The 23,937-nt window shown below is 42.6% G+C and overlaps 1 protein-coding gene across 12 annotated transcripts in view; it reads right to left on the bottom strand.

The window, feature by feature from the left end:
• TTC7B (tetratricopeptide repeat domain 7B) overlaps positions 1-23,937 on the bottom strand; it is a 236,934-nt gene that overhangs the window by 73,462 nt on the left and 139,535 nt on the right. For all 12 annotated transcript variants that reach the window (XM_067727813.1, XM_067727818.1, XM_067727860.1 and 9 more), the window contains 4 exons: positions 23,032-23,149; positions 20,766-20,823; positions 15,280-15,352; positions 12,603-12,763 (listed from right to left, as the gene is read on the bottom strand). In XM_067727813.1, the coding sequence (XP_067583914.1) occupies positions 12,603-12,763; positions 15,280-15,352; positions 20,766-20,823; positions 23,032-23,149 (410 nt within the window). The remainder of the gene's footprint in view (positions 1-12,602; positions 12,764-15,279; positions 15,353-20,765; positions 20,824-23,031; positions 23,150-23,937) is intronic.

The raw sequence follows: 23,937 nt of genomic DNA, 5'->3' as shown, positions 1-23,937 counted from the left end.
CTGGGTGGCTTCCTGGTGGATGTGCTACAACCCTGTCCAGGTCCTTCCCGAGCATCTCCGGTGAGGAGCAGCGTACTAAGCCAGGGGCACCATTCGCATTTTCGCCCACATAAAGGGCACGTCCCGAGTCTGCAAAGCACTGGATAATCACCCACTGCCTTTGGGGGTCCTCTTCAGGGCTGGAAAACTCAAACATCTTCCAGAACCAAGCAAGTAAACAGGAGGTGAGCTCAGGATCTCAGGGAGTGTTTGGAGTCATGCCTGCCCAGCCTGAAGATAATTAAATCCAGACATCTTTGAAATGTGCGTTGACCTCCTGGAATTCTAAGAGATGTCTGCTCACAGGCTGCCAGACAGAAACCCTTCGTCTACAAGTCTTAAAGGGATCAAATCTGAGTGCCTGGTTTCCTCTACAAAACCCCCAAGTGCGCGCTGACTCCTGCTGGCTTTGCTAACAGGACCACCAAGGGAGGGTTTGGAGGGCACGGCTCCTGCTATGAGAGCATCTTCTCCGGGAACGAAGCCCTGTCGAGAGACCGGCACAGACGGCTCATGGGTAAACTTCTGTCTGGGAGTTTTTACCGCTGAGGAAGTTCTTGAAATCTGACCACTTTCAGGGCCTCTGCTTGCTGTGGAAGGAGATGCCGCACAGGGTGCTGGCAGGTCTGGGGGGGGGGACATTCAGCACGGCTCCCAGTCGCCGTGAGCCTGACCCCAGCTCAGGCTCCCAGATCTGCTGGTTCCTGGAACATCGACACCACGCTTGTTCAGCAAAAGGAAGCATCAGGGTCAGATACCTCGCTCTGCAGGACTTAGCAGCCCCTCATCCTGGCCTGGGAGGCTGCTTGGAGTGACGGCGCTGGGGACGGTCCTGCCGCCGCTTCTCGGTAGCCTGATCCCGCCTCCTCCTCGTGACCCGCAGGGACTCCTGCACGATCCCGTATCAGTTACACTCTGCTTCTCATTTCAGTCAAAGTGTCAACAATCTGGAATACTCCCCCATCCTCCTCACGATATTTTTAGAACAAACAAACAACTGACATATTTAGCTGAAATAAATCACCCCAAGAAACCCCAGTTTGGCTCATTTTTCGCTCCCACTTCAGCTATTAATCTCAACTCCGATTAGCGTCCTGGAACCGGCACCTAAGCCGGAAACGACCAAGACAGGCTGACCTGAGAACATGTGTGGATTCACGCTGCCCAGACTTGGGAGACCTCCTCCCATGCCTGAGCGTGACAGTTTCATGAAGGGAGCCCTTTCATTAAGTGCTATCCACGAAGCAGCAGTCGGGATGGTTTCCTGAGCACGGTCGGACCGGGTGGAACCAGGGGCCGACGGCGTGCAGGGCAGCAGGCGGCCGAGAAGCTGCCCCCAGCTCTGGTGAGCGATTCGGTGAGCAAGTGCCTTGGGCCCGGTGAGCCCTCTGCTATACAAACGTGTGAACAGGAAACATTTGAAAAAAAGTTCTCCATTGAACTATCCCGGCTCTAAAAAGAAATAATCTATTCTGTCTGAACCACAAAGCCATTGGTCATCTCTAAAATTGTGAGGGGGCGAACCAAGAGCAGATCTACTGACAGGCCGCTCCCCAAAAGCCGTCTCTGCGGGATTTATTTCTGACTCGGCTGCCACGGCCTGGATCTCCCCACATTCCCACGTCTGAGGATGGGAGCTCAAGAAGAAAAGATGCACTGGGGGCCCTTTTCAGGGATAAAGGCAGATGCCAAAGAGTGGGGATCCTACAATCACCTAGACCTAGAAGGAAGAGGGCTCAGCCCGATGAGACACAGACTCTAAGGGAGCCATGAAGTTCTGTAATTTAGAAATGGCAGCCTCCACCCAAAGTCAAGAAGGGCGCCAGAAAGGAAGAGAGCAGCGGGGTGCTACGAAGCTGGCCAGCTCCGTGGGACCAGAGGTGGATCAGGCATCCCGCTGGGATCACAGGCCGAATGGAGCCATGGGTCCTTGCACAGAACCTGCTCTCATGAATCCTGCCCTGTCTTATCCACGTTCTCTCTTTACCTTCTCTGTGTCCTCACGTAGCACATCATGAGGTTTGGTACACACTTGGCAGAAAGCGGGCTCTCTCACCCTTAACTGGAGGGATGTTTAAAGCAGAGCAAGTCTGACCGTCTGCAGGTGGGTGATGCATTCCCCACCAGCTGTTTTCAGCTCAGGATCCCACAGGAATGCTTAGGAGATAAATTTGAAGATTCTTTTCTTGCTCTCCTTTAGCTCTCAGGTGTTTTTGTTTTGTTTGTCATTAACTGAAAATGCAAAGACCACTACAAATGAACTGGCATTCAGCTGGACTTGTACTATTGGAGGTTTTCTCACAGGTGGCTGGGTACCTAGCAGGAGCGGTATGTGAGCCCTGAAATCAGCAGACATCATCATTTTATCATGTAGCGGAACTCAGCGGAGTGAAAGCGGAAACAGACACTAGACGAAACACAGGTAAACATGCTTCGCTGTGAACTAAGGCCTCTAGGCTGCTCAGCAGGGTCGTCAGTGTACAAACGAGTAGTAATGTTTGCAGCAAGCTAAGCTCTGGGTTAGGGGCTGGGGATCCAGAGATCTCCAGGAAACACCCCGCATGAATTCTGAAGATGATATTCCACACTTTGAATGGTGGGACGAGATATCTAGGAGAACTTGAGACATTGTAAATGGGAGCACTGAAATAAATAAACCTTCTGCGTGCCACCATCGGGGATGGCTGGCTCTGGGGTGACTGCCCTGGCCTGGCTTCTCCCAGCAGCCAGGTCTTCAGACAAGCTCTCTTCCCAGGAGGACAGGGAGACAGGCGTGCAGAACTGGAACCCTGTATCCACTAAGTACTCTACTTTGTCTCTATGATTTTGACTACTCTGGGAACCTCATCTAAGAGTAATCATACAGTATTTGTCCTTTTGTGGATGGCTTGTTTCTCTAGCATAACATCCTCAAGGTTCATCTGTGTTGCAGCATGTCAGAATTTCCTTCTTTCTTTCTTTTTTTTCTTTTTTTTCGAATTTCCTTCTTTTTTGAAAGCTGAATAACATTCTGTTTTATGTATGGACCAGATTTTGCTTATCCGTTCATCCATCCATGGACACTTAGGTGATTTCTACCTTTTGGATATTATGAATACTGCTATTATGAACATGAGTGTACAACCTCTGTTTGAATTCCTTCCTTCAATTCTATTGAGTATTTACCCAGAAGTGGAATTGCTGGATCATATAGCAATCTATTCTTATTTTTTTGAGGAATGACCACGCTATTTTCCAAAGCAGCTGCACCATTATACATTCCCACCAGCAGAGCACAAGGGTTCCGGCTTCGCCACATCCTCTCCAGCACCTGTTAGTATCTGTTTTCTTTTTGTTTGTTTGTTTTTTTAAAATAATAGTCATCCTAATGGTATCTCATTGTGGTTTTGATTTGCATTTCCCTAATGATTGGTGATGCTAAGAATATTTTCATGTGCTTACTGGCCATTTGAATATCTACTTTGTAGAAATGTCTATCTAAGTCCTTTGTCCACTTTTTTTTTTTTTTTTTTTTTGCGGTACGCGGGCCTCTCACTGTTGTGGCCTCTCCCATTGCGGACCACAGGCTCCGGACGCGCAGGCTCAGCGGCCATGGCTCACGGGCCCAGCTGCTCCGTGGCATGTGGGATCTTCCCGGACCGGGGCACGAACCCATGTCCCCTGTCTCAGCAGGCGGACTCTCAACCACTGCGCCACCAGGGAAGCCCCTTTGTCCACTTTTTATTCAAGTCCTTTTGCTGTTGTTGTTGTGGAAAGTTGATTTTAAATAAGCTGCTGCACCACTGAATCCACTCCACTTTGGTCTGTGGTGTCGTTTAGGCTGTCACCCGCTCTCCTTTGCCCAAGGATCCCCTCCCCAGCCTGTATCTGAGGAACAGGCATCCCTGGGTTGGTTATCTTGCACTCATCCCTCCCAGACATCCTTCAGGTTTCCAGTGAATCATTTCTCTAGTTTAATTAGACGAACAGCCTCTTTTCTTGAGTTCCAACTTTCTATCAAATGCAAATTTAATAGGCATGTTCATTACTCCATCACTCAGCTCAGACATAAAAATAGTCCATAACACCTGGCCTCTCAGTAATCACTACATCAAAACATTACTCAATATGATATTTCAACTTAAACTGAGTTTCTCTGAGACTATGTGTGTTAAGTGAGACAGACTGAGAAAAAGGTACAATCTTACTTGCCAAGTAATGTTTTTTTTAAACCAGGTATATATACTCCACTCAAGAAAAGAATGATCCCCATCAATCTTTCTGGTTTATTGAAGAGATTAACGGAGGGTGTAGGATAAAAATCCTGTTCATCTGGATTGTTAGCCTGAAGAGGGCATAAATTACCTCTCTCTCGTCCATGGCGGCATGCCCAGCACCTCACATGGCAACTGGAATGTGGGAAGAACGCAATGCTTCGAAGGCACAGAGCACAGAGGCCAAGGCCAGGCTGCCTGGGTTCAAAGCATGACTCTGCCACTTACTAGGTACACAACTAGACAAATCACTAAACCTCCCTATGCCTTAGTTTCCTTATCTGTAAAACGGGGATGATAATACTACCAACCTTTGATGGTCTCATGATGATTAAATTAGTTTAAAATATGTGAAGTGCAGATAGGAGTTGCCTGTCACAAAGCAGTGCATAAATGCTAGTGGTTATTATTGCTAAATGAGTGAACAAATGGATGAATGAATGCATGAACGTTATATATGTTCATTTCTTTCCATACAGTTAGTTCCTGTTGACGTAAAAAGCAGCACGATTGTCTGAAAAAATCTGTTTCCACGGGTACGAAAATAGAAGACCACATACAGAAGAAGAGATTGTTTTCCAATCTGGTGGCTTGAGGATTTGTTTCAATATCTGATATATCAAAGTCGTGGATCAGAAAACACCATAATGATCCCACTTGTATTTTTATCTTTGAGAGGTTTCAAAATTTACTTTTTGTGCTTTGCAGTAACATTTGATGGTTTCTTAAGTGTGTTGTTGATTTGATGACCTCTCTGAGAGCCGGAGAATAAGTGTCTGTATGTGTTTTACTTAAGTAGGAAAGAGTAAAGTTCAAATCAACTAAAAATCTGTAATTAGGAAAGTTGTAAAACCACAATTTGTCTCAGGGCAAGAAACTACACCCTGGTGTGGCTGCCCTTAGCAGCCATTGGAAGGCTTGCTGAAATTAGAATAAAATATCTCAGTTATACTAAAGTTCTCAAATGTGCCACCATTGGCATGATACTATCTGGTATATTTTCCAGAGACAAAAGTAACAAACTGTCAGTTCTCATTGCGATATTTTATCTAAAAATGAATAATCCCGTGGCAGAAACACGAAGTCTGTGAGGGCCTGACCAAGCCCTGGCCACCACACTGTCTTTAGGAGAAACAATTGTTCCCAACATCACCTGGCATCTACTTCTACATTCTTGGGCCAGTGAGGAAAATTACTAAGTAAAATACAGTAATCAATTAGGAAATTTTTGCAAAGCTCTATTTTAAAAGAAGAACGATTTGAGGCTCTTATACCAAGTACAAGAGAAAGCGAATCTATCAGAATCTGTGAACACTGTTCAATATAAAAATGTGTACTTTGTTAAATTTTATTTTGGAAAAAACTTACAGTGTGTTAGAGACATTTAATACATAATCAGCAAATACTAATTTTTCATCCTTTTGTTTAGGCATTTAATAGTTAAAGGGTTTAAAAAAACAAGTTTTCAACAGAAGAAAAAGGCAGTATTAGAGGAACAAAAGAGACAAGATATATACAGAAATGGCAGACGTACATTCAACCATCATTAATTATATTAAATGTGAATGGACCAAACACTTGACACAAAAGGCAGAACTTATCAGACTAAACAACAAAAGCAAGATCCAGTGATATGCCAGCTATAGGAGAAGACATACTGGAAGAAATGATGGCTGAGAATTTTCTAGAAATGATAAACAATACAAACAAGACCAATCCACAGTTTTAAAAAGTCCCCAGCAGGACCTACTCTTAGCTGTATCACAGTGAAAATGCCAAGCATCAGCAAGAATGGCAATGAAAGCAGCCAGAGAGAAAAGGCAGATGACATTAAAATGAACTAAAATTAAACCAACGGTTGACTTCTCAACAACGACAAAAGGAGCAAGATCACTGTGCTGTGAGGAAATGTGAGCTTGGAATCATAGATCTAGTTTGAAAATCTCTTTTGAGAGAAAGGCCAAATACAATTTTAGACACAGGTTGAGAAAGTTTGCCAACAACAGACCCTCACTAAAATTTCTAAAACAACCAAAATAGAATGTTTCTCTTACAAATTAGTAAAGGAAAAATATGTAATAAAAACATAATTATTTAAAAGAAGGTAGGAAAGGAGAGGATAAGATATGAAAAAAGAGCAGGACAAATAGAAAACACAAATGAAGTGGGAGACACTAATACAAATATGTCACTATTTATAATAAATGGAAATGAACTAAATGTTCCAGATAGACTGTCAGCCTATCTGGAACAAAAAAACAAAACAGCTATATTTAATGAATACAAGAGTGCATGTAAAATATAAGAATATAAAAAGTTCAAAGAATGGAAAAAGATATTCTAAGCACACACACACACACACACAGTATGTGTGTATACATGTATATGTACACATATACATTTGTGTGTGCAGGTATGTGTCCATCAAACAAAATAGACTTTCAGGCAAAATGAATTATGCAACTACTTACATATTGATAAAAGGTTGAATTTACTAGGAAGACATAGCAATTCTAAATTTAAATGCACCTAATAGCACAGCTTTTAAAAGGTGCATTTTAAGAGAGGCCTGCGTACCGCAAAAAAAAAAGAAGAAAAAAAAATTGCTTCAACTATGTGGTAAAACAGGACAATCTACCAATCAGAGGTAGTTTCAATATACCTCTGCTCAAAAACTGATAGATATTAAGTAGAAAAAAAAAATCAATAAGAAAAAAAAGATCTGAAAAGCACAGTTGATAGCTCAACGTAATAAAATATACAAAAAATTACCCCCAAATGCAGGAAACATTCTTTTTAAGCACACATGAAATATTTATAAGTAGTGACCACATGCTGGGCCATAAAACAAGTCTCAACAAATTTCAAACTTATATTGATTATAGTCTCTGAACACAGTTCAATGAAGTTAAAAACCCATTGACAAAAGATAAGTTAAAAAAAACCCATATATTTTTAAATTATAAAATATAGTTCTAAAATAATTAATTCATCAAAAAATAATAATGGAAATTTAAAAATATTTAGAATGAAACAATAACAAATATTTCACATATTGAAACTTGTGGTTTATAGTTAAAGGAGTACATAGCGGAATATTTTATCTTAAATGCTTATGTCAGAAAATAAGAAAGGCACAATACTAAAGAACTAAACATCCAACTTAAAAAATTAAGAAGGAAAACCAACTAAAACAAAACAGAACAAACTCTAAGAAAATAGGAGAAAAGAAATAATAGAAATAAGGACAGAAATTCATAAAAGAGAAAGTAAATATACGGTTGAGATGATAAAAAAAACTAAAGGTTCTTTGAAAAGATCAATGTTTCAGACAGTTTTCTGGCAAGACTGTTCAAGAAAAAAAAAAAAGGCACATTAAACAGCAATGAGGAAAGAAAAAGACCTAACCACAGATGCTGTATGACAATAAATAATTTAAAAACATTATAAACTACTCTATGGCAATAAAATTTAGAACTTAGATTAAATGGGCAAATTCTTAAAATATATATAGTATATCAAACATAGCTTAATAAAATAAGAAGTAGAAAAACCTGAATATACTATAATCATTTTAAAAAAGCATCAGAAGTCCTTCCATGGAAAAAAAGACCAGTCCCAGATGGTTTTACAGGCAAATTCTACCCAAACTTATTATTCTAGGAACAGATAATTCACATCTTACACAAAGATTCCAAAACACACAAAAAAGAGCTAGTCCAACTCATTTTATGAGGCCGGCCTAACCTTGATGCCAAAACCTGACAAGGATATAATGAGAAAGGAAAATTACAAGCTAGTTCACACATGAACATAAATGTAAATGTTCTTTAAAAAAACTAGTAAACTGAATCCATTAAAAAACGAATAGATCATGATGATGTTGGGCTTATTCCAAGAATGCAAGGTTAATTTAACATTTAAAAATATCAATTAATATAACATTCACAGATTAAAGGAGTAAAATCATATAATCATCTCAATAAATACTGAAAAAACATTTGATAAAATTCAATATCAATTCATGATGAAAAAAAAAAACTCTTAGCAAGCCTTCTTGGAAGAAGGAAATTTCCCTAAACTCTTAATAGAGGTTTAAATAGAAAAGCATGGAATTTTTTTCAGGTAACTAGGAATAAACCTAGTAAACATCAACAAAATCTTTATAAAGAAAATTATAAAGCTTCATTTAAAAAGTATTTTCTAAAGGCCTAAATAATTAGAGATATCTAATTTTCCCCAAACTAAGCTATTAGATTAAATGTAATTCCAATCAAAATCTCAACAGATTTTTTTCGGTGGAACGTGAAAAAACCAATTTGAAAATTTATATGGAGGCTCAAAGGCCTGAGGGCAGCCAGGATATCCCTGAGGAGCAAGTTACAGGGGTGGACTGACCTCATGTATAATAAAGTTGTAAGAATGACGATAGAGGGGCTTCCCTGGTGGCGCAGTGGTTGAGAGTCTGCCTGCCGATGCAGGGGACGCGGGTTCGTGCCCCGGTCCGGGAAGATCCCACATGCCGCGGAGCGGCTGGGCCCGTGAGCCATGGCCACAGAGCCTGCGTGTCCGGAGCCTGTGCTCCGCAATGGGAGAGGCCACAACGGTGAGAGGCCCGCGTACCGCAAAAAAACCCAAAACCAAAACAAACAAAAAAAAAGGATGACGATAGAGAGGCAATCACACAGAGGTGGGCACCCTGAACCCATGGAACCAAGTGGAAAGCTCACAGACAACTCCTCACACAGATGGATGTTTGGTTTAAGACAAAAGTGGCCCTGGGGAGAAACCGCAAAAGGAATCTTTTCAATACATGTGGCTGGACAATTGGGTATCCACATGGGAAAAAATTACCCTGGATCCCTTACACCTCACATACATAAAACAGTCAATTCCAGATGGACTCCTAGCCTCAAGGATGAAAGATAACATGAGAGAGCTTGAGAAGATAACTTAGGAAAGGTCTCTTAAACTAGACAGAGAAGTACTACCCATGGATATGACTGATACATTCAACTATACTTTAAAATTAAGAACTTCTGTTCATCAAAAGATATCATTAAGAGAAAGGAAAGACAAGACACAGATTGGGAGAAGCTTTTTACAATGCATATAACCAACAAAAGCATTTTTAATCATAACATAAAGAAATCTTACAAATTAGTATGAAATGGACAACCAGATTAGAAAAGAAGAAAGACTTCTATATGTGCCTCATAAAAGAGAAAAGCTAAATGACCAATAAACACATGAAAAAGGTGTTCAACCTCATTAATAATGAGGACATGCAACTTAAACTCACAGTGTAATACCATTAACCAGCAGCCAACAAGTCTGAGGGCACCAAGTGTTGGTGTCTGGAGTTGCGTGGGCCCGTGGGCACTGCTGCTGGAGATGTAAACGGACACAACCGCTATGGAGAACAGTTTGGAATTATTTGGTAAAACTGAAGATACACGCATCCTATGACTCAACAGTTCCGCTCCTAGGTGTCTACCTGACGAAATACTTGCACATGGGCACCAGGAGGACTGTGCAAGGATATTTACAGCAGCATCGTTCGTGTAACAGCTGAAAACTGAAAACAACCCACATATCCGCTTACGGTAAACTAGAAAAAGAAATCTTGGTATATTTATACAATAAAGTACTATTTGTCAGTATAAATGAATAAATTGCTGTTGTATGCAAGAAGGATGACCCTCAGAAACACAATGTTAAGCAATGAAAGCGAGTGGTGTAAGGAGATCATTAAAAATTTTTTTAGAATTCAGGATGGTGGTTAACCCGTGCAGGGAGAGGTCAGGGAAGAGGACAGCAGGAGTGCACAAGAAATTCACAGGCAACATTAATGTTCTTTTTCTTAAGTTAAGAAGTGGGTATATATAGGTTAGTTGTATTATTATTTTGAATAGATTTAATAAATAGTCTTTTGCTTCTACTCAATATTTAATCATTTTAAAGGATTCTAAAATATTACATTTGAAGACACTGTATCAGTAGTAATACTATTAATATGAATGCCTCTCAATTACTGAGTGATCACCACGTATGAATGCCTTCAATGCACTGACCAGGACAGCTCACTGCCCCTGGGGGAGCCCCTGGTTTCTCCAGGGTTACCCGTCCTTACTGTCACCATGAAGTGATAAAAGATGGTGGCTAAGTATCTTGAATACGTTTAATGGAGACCAAAAAGCTCTGTAATTCTCTGCATCAGGCTAAGAGGCTAGTGAAATCACTTCTTGGTTCAACAGTCGGACAGGCCTGACCCTAGCAGAGGGAAGGGGCCGAGGGAACATCCACTACATACTCAGTCTGTGGTAGGTTGTGGCTGCTGGGACACGAGAGACACGAGGACATCCCAGGCTTCCGAAAGTCTGCAGCTCTCTGGAGACAAGCTTGTCACAAACATACGGATAATGCTACATGGCAGTTGGGACAGGTGCCCACGTAATCTCATTTAGGTTGGTGTTGAAATGTTTCAGCCAGGTTAGGAAGAAACCATGGGATCCACTGACTATATCTGGCCCCAACTTTTAATAAAGTATTCTTGGGAGGAAGAAGTTTCCCATCACAAAGGAAGAAATACAAATATTTAAAAAGCAAGCAAGTCATCAGAGGCTCTCAGCCCTGCTGCCATATGCTTTGCTTTTTTGAGCTTACAGCTTAACATTAAAATAACAGGCTCGCATTCCTCAAATACCTCTACTGCTGTTCCTTACTTCTACTACTTGAAAAGGCTGTCAGCTGCTGTCACTTGGAGGCATTACCATATTAGCCACCACTGTTTACTGCTTACCGTGCAGTGTGGCTGTTAGTTTAATAAGCCTCCTCTCCTCTCAGATGACACCCCAGGCTGTCTACGCAAGGGCCACACGCTGGAGTCTAACATCTAACAAACATCCAATGAAGGTGCTGGGCTTGGGAGGCAGGGGCAGCCACTTTATAAGAGTATTGATGAGAGAAACTGAATTCAGTTGCATCAGGCTCTACTCTACTGAGGGCTAAAGGGCCGAGTATTTTTGAAAGTGCTTTAACCACTTGACGGTTCCACGGGCTAACCAGCTTTGGATAAAATCCAGAAATGCACTCCGTGTGCATTTTGAGATGTACTCCGTGAGCAAGTGGCAAAGCTCTTTAATTCACTCTGCATAAATAGCTGAACCTACAAGAGAAATCTCTAGTCAGAGGTTTCCTGGATTATAATGAGAATTTTCTCGATGGGGAGAAGAGAAGTGCCCTTTTCACTTGAAGACAAAGAAATGTTTGTAATGGAAACGTGTGAACCGATTTTCTGAGCGGAGTTTGCTGAAACGCACTGATTAAAACCACAGTGAGGTGATGAGGCAGAGAAATAAAGCCAAGGCGGGTCCACTTAAAATTTGCATTATTTCTGGAAGTGGAGAGAGCCTGCCTTCCCTTCTCCCCCTGCCCCAGGCCGCCCCCGCCCACTGCTGACCCTGCCACTTAGACAATGAGAACCTGCCAGCCTGCGGGACTGTTTACTGTTTCTGGCCACTGTGTACTGGTTACTAAGCTACTCCACTGAGGATAAAATGAGTAGCCCAAAAGACAATGTCCTTCTCAACAAAGCCTAATCAACAGGCCTGGATTCAGGGATTCAGAGGGAAGACGGGAAGACGCAGACAATTCCAGCACATGGCAGTGTGTAATGACAATTAGGTTACGAACAAACACTGCTGATTGATTTAAGGAATTCCATTTCCTAGAGAATAAACCTAAGACACAAAGAGGTCAGGTATCCAGATCAAAGTTGCCTAAAATATAGTGATCACCTGGAAGTAATGGAGTCCTTTATGGAACGTGGGACAAACAAGCTACAAAGCAATGTTTCCCAAATTTCAGTCACTGGAGTTTGTTCAACATAGCTTTTGCCATATCCATGTATATTAATATTTCCCTTTAAATTCACTTTAAAACAACTCATTTAAAAATTCTTAGTCTCCCTCTGAGCAATAATTTCTATGAAATCACACTTTGATAGGCAGCTGTATTTTCTCTAATGTACATTTTAAAATGCATAGCTATTAAAATAAAAATGTTCATCCACAATGCATTTAAAATCATCTTGTATGTCTCAAAGGTACACAATGGGAAAGAATGGATAAAGTATTTCAACTCAGGTTGACCTGAAGACTATGTTTGTTTCTAAATATCATGAAAAAACAAGAGTAAAGGGGATTCTGTACTATTTACCACCAGGAAGTGCATGAAGGACTTAGATAGATTGGGAGAAGTAAATTCAATACCTTCTGTGTAAGGAAAAGCAAGTCCAGTATCACTTACATAAAATTTTCTGGATATTCACTCAGGGCCATGTCAATGATATTCAGAGCATCATGGTAATGCTTTTGTGCTGACAACAGGAGGGCAAGGAGGTGCAGGGAGTTGGCATCATCGCCTTGAAGTTGAAGAGCTTGGCGGACATACCCCAGAGCCTCTGGTATCTGGTTTAAAACAAAACCAGAAAGAATTTTTAAACACACACACACACACACACACACACACACACACACACATAGAGCCACCATTTCAGTATCTGATTCTCTGTATATATCAGGAGTTGTTTCACCATGTGCCACACTCAGATTTTAAGCCATCTTCACGGCAGCCCCAGGATATTAACCACAAACACGAAAACAGAGGCCCCCTTCAAGCAACAGTATGACTAATGAAGTGATACAAGAGACTCTGTTTCTCAGTATAACTGCCAATACCAAATCGTTTACTTCTCCCTAAATAATCTGTCTCTTTTTCCACAAAACTGATTTACTTTCGATTATGCCCAAGATAATTTCACTCTAAATGGAGACACATAACAAATTCCCAGCAGTTTTTATTGGAATGAAACTGACTTAGCTGAACTGTTCTGATTTTTTAAGTGTACTGAAATTAAACTGCTTGATAAGTTTCAGAACCTTAAACAGAGCTTTCCAAAGGATCAGACACCTGTGATTCTTTTCAAGTCCCTTTGTCCTGCATCTCCGTTAGACATCAAGGAACTATGCAAACAAATTAACCAACCCCACACCTTTCCAAACTACAATCCAAAGGAACTCCACCCAAGAAACAAACTGCAATGCCACATACACAGCAGGTGTGTCCAAATTTAAGTAGGATCAGATACGACCTTAACCTTCAAAATCCAACAGCTCTTCAAGACTTTCTTCAAAATCACCCAAGCACAAGGGTGGATAAAATGCATACATAACGGGTATCTGAACACCCGAGATTCTGTGCAGGTTTAACAGTACCTAGGGAGGATTAGAACCTGAAGCTGGATTTCAAAACAGGCTCAAGACTGAAGCATTCTTACACGGTCACCCCAGGGACTCCTTTCTGTCTCCCCTCCAACTCCGGGCCCTGGCTGGACCTCTTCTCAGCTCTCCTGCTTCTTCCCAAACCCTCAGTAACCTCGCTCCTTAGTAGGAAACCGTGACTTCCGTCTTTACCAAATCTATTCGTTTTCCTCTCCGAAATACCATTTTTGATGCATGTAAGTTAAAAATGCTGGTTACAGAGGCTTTCTGTTTTGAGCCGTAGAATCCCAGCTATCACAGCAGGAAGAGACCATCCGGCCCTACACGTCACTTCACGAAGTGAACCCAGAAGGCTCCATCTACTGCGCCCCTCCCCAGGGGCACAGGCTGCTGTGTAAACAGCACTGGTATTCTGGGAGGGTCAAAAGGCAGGTACACTCATGATATCCGTTTTTAGGGATGACTAGTGTAATCAGGAAAAAACTGATACAGGGTGCAAAGTGAGGTCCTTAAGGGCTGGGCGGACTTGAAGGAATTCGAAGCTGGTTCCTTCATTCAATGAGTATTAGTGAGGGCCTACCACGTGCCAGGCAGTGTCCCCGCTGCCAGCGCAAAGCAATGATGACAGATGTGGGTTCCTGCCCTCAGGGAACCTAAGGTCTAGTGAGAAAGATACTGAACAAGAGAGCTGGGCAAGAGGAAGCAGAGGAACGGGCTGCTATGGGAAGGGGGCTTCAAGGAGGAGGCGAGCGGAGCTCCTGGAGGAGGAGAGAGACTGGACGGTCGGTCACCCGCCCACAGCTGTCTCTGCAGCAGCTTGTGGTCAGGCCAGCTGTGAGCCACACCGTGCCAGGTGAGCTCTCTTGGTTTCCTTGGTCCCCAGGTCGCCAAGGGGAGCCACTTCTTGGCAGCATTCCCTGGCCTCCGGGAAGTCAGATACGTGTGGACAGCCCAGGCCTGCCAGGGGAATGGCATGTCTGGGGAACTGACCTTCGATTCACCCTCCAGTCAGCACTTAGGATTGTGCTGGGGTTACCACCAGTGTCTTGCACGTGGTGGGCAGGCAGACATGGGGCCGGAGTCTCCTGAACAGCTGGGAGGGAACGGGAGGGTATGAGAATGGCAAAGGCAGCTTCTGGAAGCTACCGCTGGGAAGATGAAGGCCAACAAAGCTTGCACCTCCAGCAAGGAGAATACTGTCGAGTCTCCTATTTCGAGGAGACACTGTGTGTAATTGTTCATATCTTCTACATATTTGAAAGGAACTGGTCTCTTTTGTCTACACTCGCTGGCATCTTCCTGTCAATCACTGATACCCTTATGACGACCAGGCCTCACCAGTGACTAAATCCCCACCATGCAGCTCACCACTGGGCTCTGTTAGCAAGGGACAAAGGCTGTCTGAGGACTCCTCCGTCAGGGTCTACATCATGTGCTGCATCCCCTGTTGCCATGTGACCCCAGGTGGGGCCCTCCAGATTTGCAGATTTAATCTCCAAAAGCAGAGCCTGCCTGCCTTGTGTCTTCACAGCTGGTGCTCCAATTGACCGAAACACCAGGGTCTTCGCTGTGAGGAGGCAGCGGCCTCTGAGGAGAGTCCCTGGCTCCAGGTCAGCCTCAGGTGAAGGAAAGCAGGTCAGCTACTCCCTCAAACTGTATCAAGACGGAACAGGCACCAAGTGTGGGAACATTGGAGAACTGACCTGTCTGGAGATGGCAAGCTGCAGAGCCAGGTAGAAAGCTGCTTGGTGATCCGTAGGTGACAGGCTGTGGGCCCTGAAAAAGCATTTGCAGCTATTAGTACATGAGAGAGGCCATTGTTACTTTCCATGTCAAACAAGTACTCCCATTTGTATTTTTATTTATACCAAGGCCCCATATTTTTTTAAATTAATTTTCATTGGAGTATAGTTGATTTACAATGTGTTAGTTTCTGCTGTACAGAAAAGTGAATCAGTTATCCATATGTCTACTCTTTTTTACATTCTTTTCTCATATAGGTCATTACAGAGTATCGAGTAGAGTTCCCTGTGCTATACAGTAGGTTCTTATTAATTATGTTACCAAGGCCCCATATTTAATTTAACTATTTAATGTTTCATTTAAACTCTTCTCCTCTGTCCTCGAACAAATGGCATGCATGTTTCCTCTTGCCACTGTACATGGGAATGACACAGGAGCATGTCTCTGTTTTGTTTAGCATCTGAAATGGCAGCCAATGGGCTTGACTTTGAGAAGGAGCCTGGGGCTGAAGAAGCCACAGGCCCCGAGGTCTGACCTCCCCAGCAGACGCCTCCCTTGGGCTGAGCAGGAGAGCTCCACGTGTCACGCTGGGACACGGTGAGGCTGTGAGCATACTTGGCAAGGCGACAGCTGCTTTGGTTAAGTTTTCGCTTGGTCTTAACACTACTTTATCCAAATTTCTGGATTTCAGAGAAACCATATGAAAATCAAAGGCCCGGCTTTGCTTGTAAAATGAGGTTTTGGTTTTTTGATGAACTATAGAGAGAAACGGAGGATATTCATTCAGTCTTTTGAAGCTTCTACTAAGTTCCATGCAGTTTAACTAATTACATGCAACCAAGACATGTAAGACTTTGTGGCCAGACACCAGACTTAGTCTATCAACTGGCTTTTGACACCAATGGGAAGAGGCTATGCTGACCTCCTACTTGATGGCAGACACGTCATTCTTGCTTTTATGTGGAAGTCAACTGTATCTTACCACAAGCAACTGGGGGGAACTAGGGGGTGGGGGATGTTCTCTGTCCTTTTTTTAACCTTAAGAGCAAAACTCCCATCCCTGGGGAATCTTCACTAGTAAGTTTGCCTCCAGACACTGCCTTAGGACTCCTCTCACTTTAGTCTAAGAGGCTGAGGCGGAGGATTTGCCTGTGTTGCCCTTTGAGATGTCTTATTTCTAGCAGAGGCCTACTCAGCATGCCCCAGTTTTTATTACTTGACAGGCATTGGTTTTTCCATGAATTTATACATCAAAGAATATTTTTCTTTGGTGTTCATAAAAAGTGAGATTGGAATGTCATGGTTTCTGTCTCTCCCAATTATTCAGGGAAAATGAATACAAAATGGATTATGAAGAGACTTTGAATTTAGCATTATTTATTTTATCTCATCCTCCTTCACAATTAAACCAGCTTTCTACAACCCTCAAAAAGAATTCCACAGAGCTATAATTTTCTCAGCACAGTCTAGAGTTTTTACAAATGAAGTTAAATCAAATCACGGTTGTTTCTACCCAACACCAACCAAGTGAAAAGCTGACAATGGTCTGCTGAACTCAGGGTGTGGATAAGAATAGTTCTGACCAAAGGCCCTACCTTAGCCTCTTCAAATGATTATTAACTGTTAGCCACAGCACTAAGAAACAAACAGAAGTGCTAGAAATCTTGGCATCACTGGGGTACATTAGGACAACGTCGGAAGAATCGTCAACTTGGCTAATAATGAATATCCAACAGCCAAATTTCTAATGAGGCACAACTTAAGCAGACACATTTAAAAAAAAACCTTATTTCAAGAATTTGGCTAATACGTTAAACTGGCCACTTTAGCTTATGAAAGAAAAAAGGAAACATGGAGATGCTCAAAAAACTAGAAAAAGTGCAAGATGTTCATCTCAGGTAGAGTCCTGAAAACGTGCTCCAGTTGTGCGGGACAACTTCGGCAGCTAGGCTTCCTGTGACAACACCAACTTTGTATGCCCACAGAAAATGTGCTTGACAGAAATCATCAAGCAATGCAGGTGAGAGGAAGGACATTAGTGATCTTGAAAACTGCAAGCTTGCTGGACTCTGTACGTGAATTTAGAGCAGCGCTATGAATCCCATTCCCATGCTGTGAGCACCTGGTGAGGCTGCTAAGAGAAAATCAGAGACCTAAAAAATGTCACTACAGGGGTGCTCACAAAGTGCTTCCCTTGTCAAAGCACCTCCATACTCATTAATTCCATTTTTATTCCATAGGAAAAGAAAGAATTGCAAGACACTGGCCCACTGAGGGCACCCATCTATCCACCCATCCACCCATCCATCCATCTACCCCTTCATCTCTCCATCCATCCATCCATCCACCCATCCATCCACATTATGCAGTACCTACTGTGATGCCAGGCCCTGTGTTAACTTTTAGGGAGCTTGGAGATGAATAATACAAGTGCCTTTCCTTGAGGAGCTCCCCCCAACACCACAGAGGGGGAGACCTAAATGATCATTACAGTGCAGTACGAGCAGTGCCCTGAGAAGGGTATGCCAGACTGCTACTGGAGTGCATGCGATGGGCCTCCCAGATCACCTGGCTAAAACTTAGACTGCCCTGAGGTCCACCCCATCATTCTCCTGAACTCTGGCTCCAACATCCTCTGGAGCTGAACCAAGAATACAGAGATAGCTGATCAATTTTGACCCTGGCCCATTAAGACATGTACCCCTTGTAACAATAATAACTACAATTTATGAAGCATCTACTATTAAGCATCTTGTTCGAGAACATCAAGCAAAAGAGGTAAAGCCAGAAGTGAAATTCCGAGGCCTGGTCTCTCCACCGTATCACCCTGCTGCCTTATTTAGCCGATTCTCCTTGAAGTCCCCTTCAATCCTGATTACAGTAGACATGGGATTAGTGTATCATTATGTTAAGAAAGAAAAGTGCAAACCTGGTTAAATCTATTACTCTGGGACCTCCCATTACTTACACACATAGGATGACCCACTTGTCCTGGTTTGTCCTGTATTTTCCTGGTGTTTGCACTGAAAGTCCCATATTCTGGGAAACTGCTCAGTTCCCAACAAACCGGGCTGGCTGGTCACTCCATACCCACAAAACATACCACATTCAAACTTAAATTCAAGCTAGGAGTGGGAGAGGAAAATAAAAGTGAGATTGTGAGACTGTGTCCCTTCTACCACACTGAGTGATAAACACCAGTGACACCACGCAGCCCGGATTCCTGCACGCTGGGGGGCAAGTCACTGAGACATGCGCTCGACTGTTTCCAGCCTGGCTTTTCTCTGTAGGATGTGAGAGCCCCCAGGAGCCACCACTGAGATCAATACAGCATCTTAGAAAGCTTTGCAAACAACAGTCTTTCTTCACTATAATTTTGTACAGGACATATGAATTGGTTCAGCCTCTTGGGCTCAGCTTATGAGTGTATGAACAGCTGAGGGTCTCAACATTAAGATGCAATCATGCAACTGGGATGTCTTCAAAAATCACCTCTCTGAATCCAGGAGAGAGCAAACCTTTTTGAATTCTGACTCCAGTCATAATTGAGTTAATTTTCACACGCTATATCTGCAACCTCACCACTTTTTGAGCTACACCGTTTTCTTTTTAAACCAAATTTGCTAAACAATAGTATTAACAGAATTGTGGGGAGAAGATTTAAAATATATAGTAAGAAAATATTTCTCATCCAAGTGATTTTTAAATACTCATTTACATGTAAGAAGTAATACAGATCCTTCTTATTTACTTAAAATCTTTCCCTTATAGACTTTTGTACAGTACACTAGGATAGTCCTAGTTCATGCGTACTTGAAACCAAATATTTTTATTACTTTGAAAAATACCCTTAAATATACATAAATACAAATTTAGGTTAGCCTTCCCCAATAGAATCACGTAGGTTAGTAGGATTTTATTCCGCTTTATTCCCATATGAACTAATATTTTAAAAATCCCTTTGAATTAGAAACTAAGCAAAAGAGGAACAAAAAGAAATTCAGGCCAATGGAACAGCTGTTATATAACATGAAGTTATGAATTCTGCGGCTCAAGGCAGACCACCACCATGGCTGTTTTTAGAGAGCCAGTAAGACGAGCTGATTTAAGGAAAGTGAAACAGTGAAACAGATGTAATGACCACTTTCTTAGGCATCCATGTGTGGGTTTTACAAACTAGGACTGGAAAATTTAAAACTCCAAATCATTTGAAATGGAAATGCTTTCCACACTCCGTGCTGAAGGATATCAACAAAAACTTAGCACACAGATAGGAGGTCTGTTTGCTGCTGTCAGTTGGTACCTTCTGTCATTAACCAGTCTGGGACTGGCAGCGTGAAGGAGCTATGGGCACGCCTGCTAGGAAATGGAAAGAAAAGAGATGAAAGTGTTTCAGACTAACTGAAACCAAGTGCTAATGATTTCGTGATAAAAAGGAGCATGTACACTGTGACAAACCTACAGGCAGCCCTAGTTCTAAGGAAAGAAATCTAACAACGGTTATTAGGTATTGAGAGGTCCTCGTAAAACTTTTGGTTAAGTAACTAAGTTTCTAATATAATTCCAAGAAATCAAGTAACTCAGGTATATTTAAGCTGACAGGATCAATACCAATTCTAGATTGGACATCATGGGGTTATACTTTCAGACAGTGATTCATGTTAGTGATTTATTATGCCTGCAGTAAGAATAAAATGAGGGAAGTGTGGTGTAGTAGGTACCAGAGAAGCCAGTCAGTGTCAGAGACCTTGACCTTCCTGACCTCAATAGCTACAGGATTCCGGCTCTTCATCCCTGCATCTCGGTCCCTCACCTGCAGTGAACACACGACTTGTTCCATCTACCTTATTGGTGTGGGGTGAGGATCAAGTAAGGGGTGTGAAAGGCCACTGTGACATGCAAGCGGTCTCTAATTATAAGGCCTTCTCCTAATTTCATGAAAGGTACAGTGATGGAGATAAGCATAAGGTATTATGGAGCATGGAGGGGATGGAGAGGCCTGGGACCTGCTGGCCTGACTGTCTTATAAGTATTTCAGAGACTGCCCTAAAATCTGGCCTTTTCATTTCGTAATATAAAAATCTGCAGATTGACATGTTAAAAAAAAAAAAGGTTGCAAAGAATGATGCTTTTTCTAGATGATAAAAAATTTCTTTAATAAAAGGAATCATCTCCCTAGACATAAAAAAGTACCTCTCTTAGAGCTGAAATCGCTTTATTAGGAATGAATAAAATGTGCCCGAATGAATAAACATATCAAGGATGCAGATTTACATGGCAACAAGTGATGCAGCAAGTTTTATACTGTCTGTTCGGTACTCGGGAGGAAAGACTCCCAGGGGTAAAATACTGTTTACATAATCTTTATAAATATCTCTTCTTTTTATACTTATCATACTTTGGTGTCATTATGTACAGCCGAGTGAAAAGATGAACTCCCACTCACCTCTGAAATGCAAGAAGCGCCTTTCTCTGTAGGACCTCCTGCATCCCTCGCAAAGAAGCTAAGAAAAGGGTTCGATTAGTCAGTGGCATGGGAGATCAGGGAGTTTCTGACAAATAGAAAACTCATCACAAAAACTAAACATTTGACTGGATTAAGAGCAACAAATTCTGGGAGCTTATGTGCCCAGTCCTGTCCCAGGCACTGTCGAGGATGGGAAACGAAGGCCGTGTCAGCCTGAGGCCCTTGCACTTGTTGGGCATAACTGTGGAACCATGCCAAGGCGAGAGTGAGAGTTGGCTGGTCACTCTTGGTACCCCCAGGAATAGCAGCCTGTCTTCAAAAGACTAGCTGGGAACTCCAGAGAGGAAACCATTCTCAAGGGCAGGCATGTAATTCACGGGTGAAGAATGGCTCTGCCAGAATGGAAGAGAAGAGATTCAAGCCCCAGTGGGTGGATTTGACGGCCTTCAGAGTTCCTTCCGGCACCGAAAACCAAGGACACTAGCCTGATGCCATGGAAGGCCAGTTTAATTCACGGAGGCAATGGCTAGGACCTTTAATGCCTTGATGTGAACACCAGGGACAGACAGGGCAAACCCAACACTGATACTGGAAAATCAGCTCAACACTTCCCCTGTAGACAGCATGTGAGAAATGCCACCTTAGAGCCTTGTAGAAACTAAAAAGGTACTTTTTACGGGGACAACAGAAAAACTCCTAGAGGAACCTGTTGATGGCTGCACCTGGAGATGGTCCTTATCTAACAAATCCAACATGGCAGATCCCATCCTGACATCGCGCTGAGGATGGTGGAAGGCTGCCCAGAGCTGGATGTAGCTGTGAGCCATGACTAACTTAGAACAACAGTGAATGAGCTAGAGGCATCCAGAGAGCTGTCCCAAGAGAACCGTGGATACAGATGAGACCCAGCAGGGTCACGTGACTCTCCCACAATTAGGTGTAGAGTCTCAACTAAGAAGTTATATGGATAAACATATGCTATGAAATTTACCCTTCACTGAAAGCCTACTATAGTTAAAAAAATGTTCTGGGTATTGTCAGTGTATATGAAAAATTAGCAAAAAAATCTATGATTGAAAATCAGTTGATATGCAAAACTTCTCCAGGGTCTTTGATATTTTAGGGCAGAGGAAAGAAAGATTTGGGGTAACATGTAAAATAAACTATAGCAAAATTACAAAGAAAGCAAAAGAAAATGAATACCATAAAAGTCAGGGTAGTGTCTTCTCTTAAGGGGGCTTGTGATTGGGACGGGCAGGTAAAGGGCTCCCAGGTAGCTGGCAAGGTTCTATCTCCTAAGCAGGGTGCTGCTTATAAGAATACTTTCCCTTATACTAATTCACTGAGTTGGACAATCATTTTTGAGATTTTTTTTGGTATTTGTGTTACATTTAACAACAAAATGTAAAAGGAATAATAGAAAGTTCAGAAAAACAATTTACCAATTTACCCTTTCTGCAAACATATAATTGAAAACTCATTAAGTATAGAAAACATAATTAAGATTTTTTTTTTTTAGCCGGAAGCCCATCCACCAAAACAGTAAATACATCCCAAACGTGTAATGTCACTGCAGGTGCTGTGAGCCACTATACTACACGTGTACGTATCCGTGAATTAAAATGTGCAAATGGGGACTTCCCTGGCGGTCCAGTGGTTAAGACACCGCGCTCCCACTGCAGGGGGCATGGGCTCGATCCCTGGCTGGGGAACTAAGATCCCACATGCTGCGCGGAGCGGCCAAAACATAAATAAATAAAAAAGAGTTGTTTTTTTTTAAAAAAAAAGTGCAAATGGAGAAGGGGCAGGTACTGATAAATCAAGGGATGCTTTCTGGAGGAGGTGGGCCCTGAATGCTTCTACATTCCTAGCCTAAGACCCAACATCCCTCCACATGGGGAGAGCTCAGGCCAAGCGCTGGGGCAGAGTCAGGTGAAGGGCGGGTGGGGTGAATTCTCTCTCAGGGCCCTGCTCACCTCACTCCTCAGGACAGATCCCTACAGCTGCCAGCTGGGCACCACCAGCACAGTGCACCTGTGAAGAGGGCCTGGGAGCCGGGGCACAGGGCCTGCATTTCTTCCCTCCCATTCTCCGACCGGTCCAAGCAAAGAGGACAGCGGTGGCAGGTCCCCACAGGACGGCAAACGAGGAACCAGCCATGCGCCCTCCTGAGACAGGGGATGGGCCGGTCCTGCAGTGCAGACTTGGTGGCTCCCCAGCTCCCGTGGGCGGGGACTTCGCTCACCGTCAGTGGCCTGCAGACTGTACGTAAGCCCCAGGGCCAAGTAGCCTTTGGCCTTGAACTCTGACGTTTTCTCTCCCGCATCAACGACGGTTTTGGCAAACTTCTCAGCCTCTTCCAACTGAAAAACCAGGTAAGTTAAAAACAACACCAACATCCTGCAGAATTTCTAACATGAGTTCCCATAAGCATCTGCTGTCCTAAGCGATTTCTGATGAGTCACTGTGAAAATAACTCCCAGATCTTCCAGTTCCACTCTGGTGATTCTGTTTTCTGTATTTCAGCTTCTCAACAGTCCTCAGGATTCCCACCTTGCCTTTTTGCTTTCAACCTTTCCTTATCGTTTTTTTGCCCTCTTTTCCAAGGTCACTTGCATACTTGGTGGGGCTCTTTGTCGTCTCTGTTTTTCACTGATTGGCTCTGTGATTAGATTGTGCTAGGTATTCAGAAGCTATGTATACATGTATGTATAATTTGTAAAGAATAAAGTTCTTGAAATATTTTGTGCTTGGGTCTTTCCTTTTTTGCATGACATAAAGAATCTTTTAGGCTTGGATTCTCTTTCCCACAAGCTGTTAGAAATTTCAAAACTCCATCTATTTATTTTACAGTACACCGCACACAGACCTCGCACTGGCAGATTCCAAAGGGAAGAATGTGCACCTGTAAACTACACCCACAATAAGACCTTTTGCACAGCTCACTAGAGGCAAAAATAATAAGATTTGCTCCTTCGGGGTATGGTAAGTGCTGATGTTACTGAAGCTGGGTGATAGTACATGGATGATAGTTGATTATGCTCCTTACTTTTGCGGTATTTGGAAATTTTAATGATAAAAATGTAAAAAATATACAGAAAAGATTTGTTATTCTCATCTTGTAAAAGAGAGTCAGGTTTATGTTAGGTGT

Source organism: Pseudorca crassidens, chromosome 1 (genome assembly GCF_039906515.1).
Source record: "Pseudorca crassidens isolate mPseCra1 chromosome 1, mPseCra1.hap1, whole genome shotgun sequence".
NCBI classification, from domain to species: Eukaryota; Metazoa; Chordata; class Mammalia; order Artiodactyla; family Delphinidae; genus Pseudorca; species Pseudorca crassidens.
Note: the sequence above shows the minus strand (reverse complement) of the source record. Positions and strands in the feature narration are given on the sequence as shown.